Below are 13,714 nucleotides of genomic sequence, written 5' to 3'. Positions count from 1 at the left end.
CGGCTCAGTCCTGAAACTTGAGCCGGGAGTCAAGGTTCTCTTTTGCTAATTTCCTCTCCTTTTGTTCTCACTTAAATCCAAAGTTTGTTTTATTTAGCTCCCTGGGTCACTGAGGAACAACTTTCTCCAAATATTCCTGAGCTCCTGATTTAAAGACTTCTTGGTACTTCCAGAATAAGGGTTCGATTAGAGGACAAGATGGTCCAGAAGAGACTGGTGGTCAGCAAAGGGACTGTGGGAAGGCTGACAACAAGGGTTGGCACAGGCAGCAGGTGACATTCTAGAAAGGTCGCTGAGCAGTTTACAAGAAATACTTATGAAGGTTGTTACAAAGATTACCTGTGTTATATATATGTGACATGTTCAGAATAGTGTGCTGGGCACATGGTAAATAGCATAAAAATACTGTATGGGTTTTAATGTTATTGTTATTGTCTTGCTTTATTGTCATTACCATTATTATTACAATTATCACCCTCTGAATCTAGTCCAGTAATTGTACATAGTAGGTACTCAAGAAACATTTGTTGAATGAATAGGAAAAGGAATGAATAGCTTTGAAAAACATGAAAAAAAAATGAAGGAATAGCTTTGAAAAGCAACGGTTGAAAGGCAAAGTGGTGACTGCATGTTTTGGTAATGGTAAGGCTTTTACAGAGGAAATGGGAAAGCCCTGTAAACTCTGACATCCTGTTAATATTATGTCGTTATTGTGAACTGTCAGTCCAGATTTTTCTCTGTGATTCTTTTTAAGGTAAAACTCTTGGAAATTAGAGGGTCTATGGAAAATGTGATTTAGGATAAGTATTTATCATTAGTCTGCCCTTTGCCAATTTCTAAGCCTGAATGAGTTTTTGTTTGAGCCAAACAGTGAAAAATTGTTCTGCTTCTGAAGTTTTCCAAGGGACCAAAATGCCTTTAATTGGAAAAGAAATACTGCTTATTCCACCCCTGTATTTATTGCTCAATATATGCATATATTAGTGTTCACTGAGCCAATGTGTCTGCTTTCTTATTGAAGAAGATGTAGGTTCAAGTCTCTTCTGGGCCCGAGTTGCAGGGGTCAGCGTGCCTTATCCTGAGTCTGTGTTCAGCTGAGTCAGGGCCTCTTCCCCTGCAGACTGGGAAGAGGTTGCCCAGGAATAGGAGCAGGTGAGTTACAGAATCATGAAGCTGCCTCCTTACTTCAGAAAGTCAGCAAAACTATAAATGTCCCCAGGTACTCCCAGTGAAACCCAGTTGGATCATTCCATTCTATCAGTGCTAGCGAGCTCACTACCTGGAGACGTCAGAAGCCTGTCAGGCAGCTGGGGACAACAAACCACACAGAGAGAGTCTGGTTTTCTAAAGAGACTCATGATTTCACCCAACTGCTTTCCATATTGAGAGCACTGCAAATAGTGTCTGACCTTCAGTCTTAGAGACCTAACAACTGAATTTTTCAAGGTACCCAGAACCAAATATGTAATTGGTGCTCAATAAATATCAGGAATTAATATTCTTATTCTTTCTCACCTGGTGGACCCATTGACAATTTTTGAGAGTTCTCTCACGGTAGCCACCTACATGCTGAGCTTCCCGTCTCATGTACCTTCCCCTCATGCTAGAGGCAGAGAGCAGAGGCACTGTTAACATTTGGAAAGGAGGGGTAAGCAAGATGCCTAACTTATTTTCTGCTGCAGAATTCATTCTCTTGGCATAAATAGCGAGGAATGTTTATAATGTAAACACCTGCATAGAGCATCTCTTATATGGATGGGAACAAATGCATCTTTGGCTTCTGAGGTACCTGCCTAGGATGGGAAGGAAGCCCAATACTGGTCCAGGGGGCATACATAGAATGTCCAAGGTTTATTTGAAATACATTTAAAAAAAATTCAACTTTCTTAAAATATTGTTCCTTCTCAAGAGATTGTCCTTTCTCAAAAGAGGATTTTCAATGAGATCTGCATGGTCAGACAGTATGGGATGAGTGGCACTTGCTATTGTGCAGGATTATGGTAACTCCTTTCCATGCATGGGCTCATCAAATCTTCACAAAGGCCATGTAAACTATGTGTCATAATCTCCACTGTAGAGCAGAAAGAACGGAGGCTCCCAGAAGTTACACAATTTGCTTTGGTCCTGCAGTTAATAAGTTGCAGAGGCATTATGGGAAACAGAGTTTGCTGCCTCAACTTCCCATACTCCTAACACCAAGAAGAGGGGAAGAGAGACCAAAGGAGGAAACAGGAGAAGAAGAGCTTGGCTATGGCAAGGAGGAGGGGGAAACCAGGACAGAGAAAACTGACACTTGAGGGGTAGGGAGAAATATAATTCAGAGCAAAGCAAACCCACTAGGTTTTCTGTTCTTTATAATTTAATTCGTAGTAGAATCATGTGGAAAATGTTAGTGGTTGACTCAGTGGGACTGCCAGCAAAGCATATATTTTGAAAGTTGAGTGGAGCGCCCACATTTGCTTGGTCTTGGAATGAACGCTGGGCAAAGATCAAAGCAAGAGAAGACGTTAAGGAAACACATTTCTTTAACTGCCTGCAGGAGGAAACTTTTCACAACTGGAAAATGCATGCTATTACTGCCAATCTTGGAGCATGGAGGTTTTACTTGATTAATCATAACTGTCAGGTTCCTCTCTGTAAACAGCAAGCTGTTGACATACAAAATATCTTTTGGTGGCTTTTTGGGTTGTATGTGTGTGCGTGTGTGTGTGTGTGTGTGTGTGTGGAATAGCAAAAAACAGGAAATGGTGCATTGTACAAGCCTTCTGAGAAAATGCTTCCTAGAGGCAAAATAGGATACTCTGTATCCTAATGTACTGAATATAGGGTAATACAAAATTCTGAAGTCATCAGAAAGCCTCAAGAGAAAAGTTCTATCTTTAGAAATAGGTTATCTACTTAAAGTGTCTGAGGGGAAAAATGTGGAAATACAATGATGCTGCTTGACATCATTAGTGAAGGGAAGATAGATATTTAAGCTTTAGTGCAATCATAGTTATTTTTGTGTACTTGTCAGTCATGTGAGGCATTCCTGTGGTTGAGTGCAAATCTCCACCTGCAGAGTGGTGTCATCCCAGGCCATCAAGTAGGTTAGACGGGGCTTGGGCTGGTGGGTCTGAGTTGGGGCTGTGAGTTAGAGGGGTCCGCTGGGGTCCGAATATATCTTGATGCAGTTAGGAAAGCAGCTGAATTCAGTTCAGACGTATCCAACTACCTTGGTGGGGAAGGGGAAGGTGATCAAGAATCTGAGGGGTCAGTGCTGTCAAATCCAAAGTTGGGGGAAGAGAAGAAATGAAGTTAAGAGTTAGGGAATTGGAATAATATATAAGAAGATTGAGAAGAATGATGGGATAAAAATCTTCTGGGATAAAAATCAACAATGGGACATGTGGAAGATTGAAGTACATTTCTGTCACCTTCACCACCCTAACCTTAGAGCAAACCTCTTCTTCTGGGATAAAAATCAACAATGGGACATGTGGAAGATTGAAGTACATTTCTGTCACCTTCACCACCCTAACCTTAGAGCAAACCTCCATCATCTCTTTTCAGATGACCTTTCACCAAACCACATGGTCTTCCTGCTTCTGTTCTTGCTTCTCTACGGAGAATCTTTCTCAGACTATATGTAAATGTCTGGGGAAAATGACTATCTTTTTTGGGTATCAAAGTGATCAAATCACTCCTCTCCTTAGACCTCCATGTATTGAAATACAAATGGAAATGAGATCGCTGAAATTTGAATAATATCCAAGTATCATTCATTAGTACTCAAATATATTAGTTACATATATTATATAAAATATGTTAATTAGTATTCAAATATATCTTCTCCTTAGATCTTCAGTGTATTAAAATTAGAATTATATCCAAATTTCTTATGATGGCCATCTAGTTCCTTTATTACCTAGCCCAGATCTCCTCTCTGACTTCAAGTTCACTAATTCTTTCTTTGATTTGCTCTGCTATAGGCCCACTGTTTTTTTGCCTTCTCTTCTCAAACATAAAATTGTCTCTGTCTGAAGGAATTTGAATTTGTCTTCTGTCTGAAGAATTTATTATTCTTTTACCAGGAATACTTTTCCTCTAACATTTACTTTCTTGGTCTTCTACACAACATTTAAGGCTCTGTTCTAATATCTCTTATTTACTCAGAGGGGTCTTCCTTAACGCCATCTTAACTAAAATAGTATGTATCACTGCCTAATATCCCATTCTACAGATATTTTCATTTATTTGTTATCTCCCCACAAGAGGAGTCCTACTGATTCATTAAACTTGCATGTTTCAATATAAGATTGAGGAGAACATGGATTTTGTCTGACTGCTGTATCCTGAACAGGGCCCGATACCCAGGAAGGATTCAATGGCTGTATTTTTTTCCATTTTTAGTATACATGTTATCAAGCACTCAGTGAGTGTATTTTGAATGGAAGAATGGATGCATGAAAGGCAGACCTATAAGGTACATGGAGCCCAGACAAGGAATCTTTCCATCTGCTGACTGAGTAACTTGTCTCAGTCTTCTGAGTATTTACTTGTCTAGGTATGAACACTGGGCTCCCATCACCAAATGCTAAACACCACAAACTGTCCTGGCCAGTTCAGCATCAATAATCATTTGTTGTCAAATGTGATAATATGGGTGAAAGTGCTTGGAAAATACAAGATTTAGCAAGAAGCTGGTTGCTCTTACGCAAAGAATCATGGAGCAACACATGCATGTGAAGGAGATTCTTCATCCAACATAAAATTAAGCAGAGAAATAAGTTCTTTGAGAGAAACTGGATTTGCATTTTTTTTTCAATTAAGAAAATCATATTAGGAAAATGTTCATTTCATAGGCCATTTAGAATAGGTAGGGAGTTAAGAAATCACGTGTCTCGTCTCCCACCTTTAGAACGGAAAAGACTTTCATCACTAGTGGTTAGTAGAGGAGACAACCCGCCTGCTTTGGAATCTTGACTCCATTCCTGTCTGGCTATGAGACCTTGGGTAAGTCACTTAACTTACTCTTTGTGCCTCAGTCTCTTTATTCAAAATTTTAGAAAATATAACAGCTACCTGAAATATAACCCTGGGAAGATTATGTCAGCTAATGCATCAGAAATACTTTGAGCGGTGCTTGTTTAATAAATATTGGCTATTATCTGCATTTTGCAAACAAAAGGTTGGAATTTCAGATCACTTAAGGGATTTATTCAAAACTGTACAACTAATACATAGTAAGACAAGATCTAGAAACCGGAACCTCTGCTTCCTGAAGTACCGTGGGGGAGATTTAAGCATTTTTTAAAAATCTATGCTACTGAACATAATGAATATCTAAAATAGATACATGCTACAAAACAATGTATTACTAGGATATCATTTTTTTCCCAAAGGAAAATATAGTTACATAGGTATGCATTAAAAAATACTAAAAAAGTAAGTACACTAAAATGCAAATAGTAGGTGTATGCTGGGGGAGTTTGAGACTAGGAATGATTTTGTTTTCTTTGTGTTTTGCTGTTTACATGTCATTAGAATACAACAGCTATGGCTTGTATAGTTGGAAAAAAATGTTATTTAAGAGCAGAACAACAATAATACCAACAACAATGAAACCCTTATATCTTTTGAATGTATGATTACACCAAATCCTTATTTTATTTACACTGCTTTACATTTCCCAAACAATTCTAGCTTACATTCTTGCTAAGCTCCCACAGAAGCTTGTACTTTGCCAGTCCTACATGGTACTATGATCTTTAGTCTAGCTCTCCTTTTTCTCACATGTCTACATGCCATTTTCTATTGTGGGTACCTTATATGGTGGCTTTTTTAAAAATGCTGGATGAATGACATACCCATCGGGATCTTGACTCTGGAGATAGTATTCCCAAGGATAACTCCAACTCCAAAATTGCTAAGATGATGTACAGAATCTCATTCTCTAGATCAGCAAATTGTGCTTCTGCATTTCTGTATTCTATTTCTAACCAAGACTTGTCTCCAGTTGTTCTTTATGAAAACACTGATTTTGTATGAAAACACTGATAAACCACAGTTAGCATTTATATTTCACAACCAATTATTGTTTCTTATCAAAAAGATTTTATTAACATCCTCGGGAAAATGTCCCAAGGGAAGTTTGAGCATGCTAACCATTTAGAATGATTTCCTATCTTTAGTGGTTTTCATGGATATTTTTATTACTTGCTAAAATAGTTTATAATCTATGTTTCAAGGCTTCTCTCAGAAAGCTTTGATCCTATTTCCTTAGCAGAGTTATAAGAAAGAATTTAAAAGACAATGAAAAGTATGTGAGCTGTGGCACAGCCTCTCCCTGCTGCCTTTCATAACACATCTCCACCAGCAGGCTTCTGCCAGCTTCTAGGAGTGTGGCCTGGTGGTTGCAGAGGCTAACAAGGCCTGGTGTTTTTTATCAACAGACTCTAGACAGACAGACACCTATGGAATGTTTCAAAGTAAGGATATGGAAATTTTCACATGATCAGTTTGGGAGAGAGGGGAGTAGTGGTATTTAACAATGCATCACACAGAGAAAGTAGCAGTGAGAAATTCTGTAAACACAGGAGCCACTCAGCTTCTGACTGACAGAGGTCAGACATCTGAACTGTTATGGGATGTCAGCTGACAGACCTATAGGGACAACATTTGCAGTAGACAGCTGGTGGCCCCAGGGGACCCCAACCCTCCACATTCTTCTTTTATTTGATCTATACTCTACTAGATAACCATCAGTTTAAAAGGGGAGTACATAATGAAGTATATAAGACACAGTTCTCACCTTGAGAAAATTCTCTAGGCTTTCTAGGCTCAATTGCCAAAATAATCAATAAACATTTATCGAGGATTCACTCTGTGTCAGGTACTATTTGAAGCACTTGGCATAATTCCTTTTCTATGATACTTTCTTTACACAGTTTGTTGCTAGAATTAAGAGAAGTATTTCAGGCAATATTCTTAGCACAGGCCCTGAGTTCTCAAAAAAGTTAGCAGTTTTGTTGTTAAAATGAACCAAAACTTAGGCTTCCTGGGTGGCTCAGTCAATTAAGCATCTGCCTTCAGGTCATTGGTCCCAGGGTCCTGGGTCGATTCCTGAATCAAGCCCTGCACTGGGCTCCCCACTCAGTGGGGAGTCTGCCCCCATCCCCTGCTTGTGCTCTCTTTCTTTCTCTCTCTCTTTCAAATAGGTCAATAAAACATTAAAAATAAGCTAACTGAAAACTATAACAATAACAAAAATGTCTCTTACTCAAATAAAACTCCAAGAGGCTTTTTAAAACTTTTAGTTAGATTAAGTCCCGTAGCTTTGTGGTATCCCAGAATTACCCACAACCTAACTCCTGATGCATGCTAAGGGATATGTGCATCCCATCCTTAAGGGATGCAAGTTTAAGGGATTGGTATTTATAAAAATAAAGCATATCCTAAATTGTATGGATATTTTTGTCAGATTTCTCAGGGAAGAAAGTATGTAGTCTTCTTCAGATTCTCAAAATATTATTTCATGGTCTGAGAAATAAAGAAGCACTATTGAAAAGAATCTGTCACCTGGGGAGTAAGGAGGTCCTAATAAGCATAACAAGGTAGTCAGGAGGAAAGAGGTGAGTGGGTCTGTTCCCTGACTCCCCTCCCCCCATAAGAGGATTTGGAAAAGACTTGAGATGTTAGTCTCTGGGTTGGTATCTAGGGAGGCTCACTCCCCCCACCTGGAAATTCTCATTTGCCCTCTAAGGCCATTTACATAAGACGCTGTGGGATTACTGGCTGTACATCTAGCTTTGAATGGATGATTCAATGTCAGATAATTTCGTTCTGGTTTTGCAGGACTCATAGAATGTTGGCCCTGGAAAGAACCTCATACATAATCTGTTTCAGGGTTTTCAAATTTGTAGCAGATGTGCCACTGCGCCTCTTTCTGCACCCATGGAAGGCTTCTCTAACTGGGGACAGCCTTCTTTACATCTGTGCCTTCTAAATCCTTTTTAGCCTAATAGTGTATGCAGCCGTTACGGGTTGATTGAAATTAGCATGCGCAGTGAAGCCAGTTTTCTAACCGTGTCATGTGCTTAATATTCTCCTATTACAGACGGGGAGACTGAAGAGATGACATTTAATATGTCCATGGATTAGACTTGAGTCCTGTGAAGTGAGTGATAGGAAAATTTTGAGATATTAAATGTTGTAACTACAAACTACAATCATTTAAGTGCCAAACGTCATCTCCTTTGCCTCTGCTGTTTTTCCCTCGTCTTTCATAGCATAAAGAAGGAAACACTTTTCAACAATCATTTATGTTCTCCCCACACACCCGTATAAAGGCAGCTAAAAGCAGTCTCCTGAGTGATGCAAAGAGATTACAAACGATGATTTTCAGTATTATTCCATGCATTGTTCTTTTATATTTTAAACAATGAGGTAGCTATGCAAAGTTACAGGCCTCAACATCCTTGCAAGGAGCACATTAAGAGTCCTCAAGCTGTTGCAACAAGGGTCAGCCATTCTGGGTGTCAGTATCCCCTACAGTAATATACTGGACACATTATAATCATAGAAAACTGGATTCTTCATGCATGGGAGAGAAAAAAAAATGCTTCAATGTTTGAAGAGTAGATTATGAACATTCATTTATTTTCCTCTGTGTGTGTGTATGTGTGTGTGTGTGTGTAAAAGGAAAACATATTTAAGGTGAGAGGGAAAGCCTGGGGAAAGACATGAAATAAAGGGCATTTCCACCTTTTGAAATCATTAGTCAATAACACAGACCTGGCTTCAAAATTAGTAAACATCATTATAGTTCCTGTAACTTAGCATGGGCCCTCCATCTGCATTACGAGGGCATATAACTTTTGAGCCTTGTCATAAATTTTCCAGTTGTTTCTATGGGGAAAAAGTGGGGGGAAATGGAGTTTTTAGGCAGACCAGCAGAGACCAATTTCTGGCAAGACCTAGATTTTTTCTTTTGGGGATGGTAAGGGTGGCCAGGGAAGGGTTGATTGCCAAATGCGTAGCCATCCCTCTGCCTTCTTGATCAGATACGCTGAGTAAACTGGCTGAAATCCCACCCACCTCTTTCCTCCTGCACTCTACTCCTCTTCGCACTTTGAAAGTTATGGGTATCAATTAGAAAATAAGCCAGTGTTATACGAGAACATATTTATTGGCTGAATAATAAAACTAAGTGAAGGAATTATTAGAATTAGAATCCCCCCCGCCTTACTTGAAGTACAAGTTTCCAATACTCAAACAGAAGCAAAACCCCCAAACCCAGAACGAATACATTGGTAACCTGCATCATTGGCATTCAGAGGTGGGTTCAAACAATCTATCTACTTTTTTGTAACGGACTGTAGCTCTGAGGACACAGGCATACAATGAGAGACACAACAAATCAGCTTAGCAACATTGAGTGTGTACCCACCACAAAGCTTGCACTTCTTAAATGTGGTCACTTCAACTTAACACTCACAGAGGCCCCTCGGACATGCCCGGCAAAGGACGATTTGCGTACAAATTCTAGGCGATACTCTTACGAATAACAAAAAAACAAAACAAAACGAAACAAAAATAAAGAATGAACAGAAAACCCCCCAAACAAAAAACTAAACCTTGGAGACCATGGTTAATAAATAAGAGAAAAAGAGAACAAGAAACTGGCAAATTCCATCAGCTGGTAGGAAGGCTGAGCAGCACCTCAGACCTCATCTGAAAAACAGACAGCTGACAAGTTTCAGAGCCCAAGAGTGAAGGCTGAAGACGAAAAGGAGCTCTGCACTATCCTCTCTGAGTATTTTCACATAATCTCCAGGGTGGGGAATTTTAATCGCTCCCTACTGCACAAACTGCGTCCTTCTAGATGTGGCTGAAACAGGTGTCTCTGCAGAGTTATAAAGTCCTCTAGCAAAGGCAGGAGGCATGGCTTTAAGTTGTTCTTTCCAAGTAAATCAATAGCAATCCCATAAATAATGTACAAAAATGAAACAACTCGACTCTCACTTATTTCCTTCAAAGATCGCTTCAGATCATTCTCCAAGTGCAAATCCAGATATAAAAAATAAGAAGCACAAAAAAACGTTAGCCCTGTCTTCTGTCCCCACCCTCCACAACCGGGCTCACTTGCTGCCCTCACCCTGGCAGTTTGCCCTTCCACCTACACCTTAAGATAATCATTTTTCAGCCGACCTAGCCGGGTCCCATGGCTCCTGATGGTGAGGGCCAGCAGCTCGTATTTGTCCCTGAGCCCCACAGAGATGTCAAGCGTTTCCTTCAGCAGGGACCTGGTGTGCACCAGCATCCCCAGGAAGTCCTCGTTGAGCCTGCTTTCTTGCCGGCTGTCCTGTTCCTGGCCCTGCTTAAACTTGCTTTCCAGCTCAGTGAGGGACTTGTCCGAGTTGGAGTAGGCATCCCCGATCTGGTGGGACTCCCGCCGCAGGTACTTGCCATAGCTTTCTTCCCCGTCCAGGTCGTAGGAGATGCTCTTACTGATGCCCTCCAGGACACGCCCAGCATCTTCCACTTGGCGGCCCAGCACAGTGAACTCTTCCCGAAGCGTGAGGCTCAGCAGACTGCTGGCCTGGCTCCCCTCCCCCTGGGAGCAGCGCCGGTGGTCACTCACCCTGAAGAGCAGCTGGCACTTCTCAGGGTCATCATTCTCTTCATAGTCCCCATCCGGCACGAAGTAGTGGTGCAGAGTCCCATTGGACATCTCCGGGTAAAGAGGGCCATCGAAGTAGCCCTGACACAGGTGGCAGAAGAAACCCATCCAGAGGAACTTCAGGAACACCATCCTGGAGAGTCAGGGTGACCGGGGACCCCGGGAGAAGACTGTCCGTCCAGGCACGAAGAAGGGGGGGGTCCCCCTGGGAGTCAGTGCCTTTCCAAGATGGTGACAGCCTCAGTTCCCGCAGGCTTGCTGCACCCTGGGTCCCCCTCCCCAGCAGGCTTCATGTGGCTGTGTCACCAGTGCCTGGGTAGCACAGCCACACAGCACAGGGTGCACCCAGGCTCCTGTTCCTGTGCTCTGGACTGGAATGCTGCCTGCTCCTTCCAGGCGGTGGCGGCGGGATCACAGGCAGGAGAGGGAACCCCAGCTCCAGGGCTCTGGTGCCCCACTGTCCCTCGGAGTTCCCCCTTGCTCCTAAGAGATGGAGCGTGTAGCTGGAGAGAAAGGCTCTTGCCTTCTGATACGATTTCAACTTCTGGACTGGGTGGGAATGTGGAGCTTTTCCTTTGGCTAATGATATCCTGAGGATCTCTCTGCTCTCAAATTACAGCTGGTTTCGTCACTTGGAAGCCAGGGAACAAGTTTGGAAAGAAACCTCTCACCAGGTCTCTGTTATTAAAGGTACAGGATCTTTTTTTTTTAAGACTGGAAAGGGGACCGTGCAAAATAGAATTTAGCTTGAAGGAGAAAACGAGAACAGAGTAAATAGAATGCCCAAGACAGAAAGACTGATTTGCTATTAATGTCTTAGGGGAAGCGTGATTACCCTGGAGAAATACTATTTCACATTTTAAATAAGTACCCGTTTGATTAGATTTGTTAAGTATCTCTATTTTTATCATTAAAAATTCAACATTAAAAGGTTTGTGACTTCGAAGGCAAATTTGCAGTGTTGGATGTGGCAGTTTCGTTTGGAAATGGTTAGAGATGTTAGTAACAATACTTTGGAAGCAATAGCAATATAGAAAATGATTAATGCACGGTTGCTAGCATGTACAGGAATAAAAGCTGAAAATGGAATTTTGCCAGTTTAATAAGTAAGTGGACGACTGAGATAATTGTTTAATCCTATGAAAATGCATCCGTGCTAAGCTTTGGCAATGTATCTTTAGCCTAACGCCTTTGCAGTTACTGTCTCTTTTGAGATACTTCAAAGTTTTTGAAGAATGTAGGGCTGGCACTATTATCTCCATTTTCCGGATGGAGAAACCAAGGGACAGGATGGGAAACAAATCATTTGTAGTCACAATGTTAGACTGTATTAGAGCCAACACAGGGTCTTTTCATTTAATTAAAAAAAAAAGAGTATTTTTTTTTTCCACCAGGCCATTTTAGTTTCTGATCTATGAGTTAATTAACAAATTGGCATCCATCGGGCCAACTCATCTGTCCAAGAAATGTTTATTGAGCATTTACTCTATGCTAGAGTCTATTTTAGATACGGCTACCAGAGCTGTGGAAGCCGAGACTCGTGGATAAGAGGAGAAGTCTGGCTAAGTAACTGGATATTTTGTCACCGTGGTGCCACGGGCCTAGATTTTTTGAGACATGTTGACTGCACATTTTAATTCTTATCCAGATATTTGGCATCATGAAAACATGATCAAAAGGAATTTTCTTAGTGATTATGCTAACCAAAAGATGATGACTTCTTTTCACTGTATTCCAGCAGAAAACTACCACCTTCTCCATTGGAGAGACTGGACTGTTGGACTCAAGAGCCATATTACTTCATTCTTTTTTTTCCTGGGACATTCACAAATGACAACAGATGGATTCAAATTGGCCGCTGGGCCAAAGAAGGGAAGAGGAATTTACTCGGATTCACTCCACTTCTTGCACAATCCCTCCCTGACTTACGAACCGAATCGGTTAAGCAGACCTAAGTTAAGTACTTATTACTACTTGCTCCCTACTCTGTGCAGGGCACAGTGTTGAGTTAACTATAGAAACAGTGATGTGCAATAAAAAGTTTCAGCCTACAAAGAGTTTGCTCCCTGGTTAAAGAGTCAGGCATATCTACACAAATAATCTTGATACGAATGACTGAGAGTATTTACTTTTTCCTACAATGACCCCATCTAAAGATATAAACTCCATGTCATGTATCAGGAAGGCATCACTTTGGTACAAGTAACTGAAAGTCTAATTCAATCATGGTGAAGTCAAAAAGGAATTCACTGACTTATAGAAAGTCCATAATTAGATTTTCAGTCTGCGCCTGGGCCAGAATCTAGTTTCTCTCTCACCATTTTTGGGTTCTATTTCCTCAGCTTAAATGCATTCTTGGGTAGTCCTTTTCATTTGTGGTTCCAAGATAGCTATCAGTGTCTTCCACAGTTACAAACTTCCTTGATCCTGTATAGTAGGAATGGCAGGTTATGAATGGCAGCTCCTTCAAAATCAGCCTCAGTGGCCATGTTGGTTCAATTTGGACCATTAATTCATCCTTGAACCAGACTGACAGTAGTCAGAGGCTGGGGCCTGGCCACTGTGCTTGAGACAATAAGGGTCCTGTTCTGCACCTGAAGGCAAGGGACCATGCAAACTACATAAATGAAAAATGTAAGGTCTTATTTAGGAAGGGGACATTATGAGAATGGATTTTGGGGGAAGTAACTACAAATATTCTCCCTATGCCATGCATCTGTCTTTATTAACCACTTCTGAAAGACACCAGCATTCTTCTAGTTGTGTGTAGTCAACTATTTAACAGCTGGCCTATGGGAGAAAAAAGCTCTCGTAACATTTGCTGATTTCCATGGTGTGAATACACTCACCGTGCCTGGGTCACTGAATGCAGTTAGGAAGATGTGTGCAATGACACACCATTATATAGCATTTCCATCATATGATAAATTCGATCCAGATAATCCCAAGAACATAGGACATAGTAAAGCAATTACAAAGTGGTAAGTTTTACATATGCATTCCCTTTATTTTAATATAACTTATTTAACTACATATTTAAGTAGCATAATT

The 13,714-nt window shown here is 40.9% G+C and overlaps 1 protein-coding gene and 1 long non-coding RNA gene across 2 annotated transcripts in view; one reads left to right on the top strand and one right to left on the bottom strand.

Moving 5' to 3' along the window:
* The window catches only part of LOC116598332, a 37,322-nt gene extending 24,573 nt beyond the window's left edge, over positions 1 to 12,749 (top strand). The window contains exons 3-5 of the long non-coding RNA XR_004289039.1: positions 4,901 to 4,995; positions 11,283 to 11,353; positions 12,402 to 12,749. This is a non-coding gene — a long non-coding RNA (uncharacterized LOC116598332). The remainder of the gene's footprint in view (positions 1 to 4,900; positions 4,996 to 11,282; positions 11,354 to 12,401) is intronic.
* Positions 8,641 to 11,271, bottom strand: FIBIN (fin bud initiation factor homolog). Its single transcript, XM_032356993.1, has one exon. It carries the CDS (start codon positions 10,793 to 10,795, stop codon positions 10,160 to 10,162), a length of 636 nt encoding a protein of 211 aa, XP_032212884.1. The 5' UTR covers positions 10,796 to 11,271; the 3' UTR covers positions 8,641 to 10,159.
* Positions 12,750 to 13,714: the final 965 nt, after the last annotated feature.

This window comes from Mustela erminea, chromosome 9, assembly GCF_009829155.1.
Source record: "Mustela erminea isolate mMusErm1 chromosome 9, mMusErm1.Pri, whole genome shotgun sequence".
NCBI classification, from domain to species: domain Eukaryota; kingdom Metazoa; phylum Chordata; class Mammalia; order Carnivora; family Mustelidae; genus Mustela; species Mustela erminea.
Note: the sequence above shows the minus strand (reverse complement) of the source record. Positions and strands in the feature narration are given on the sequence as shown.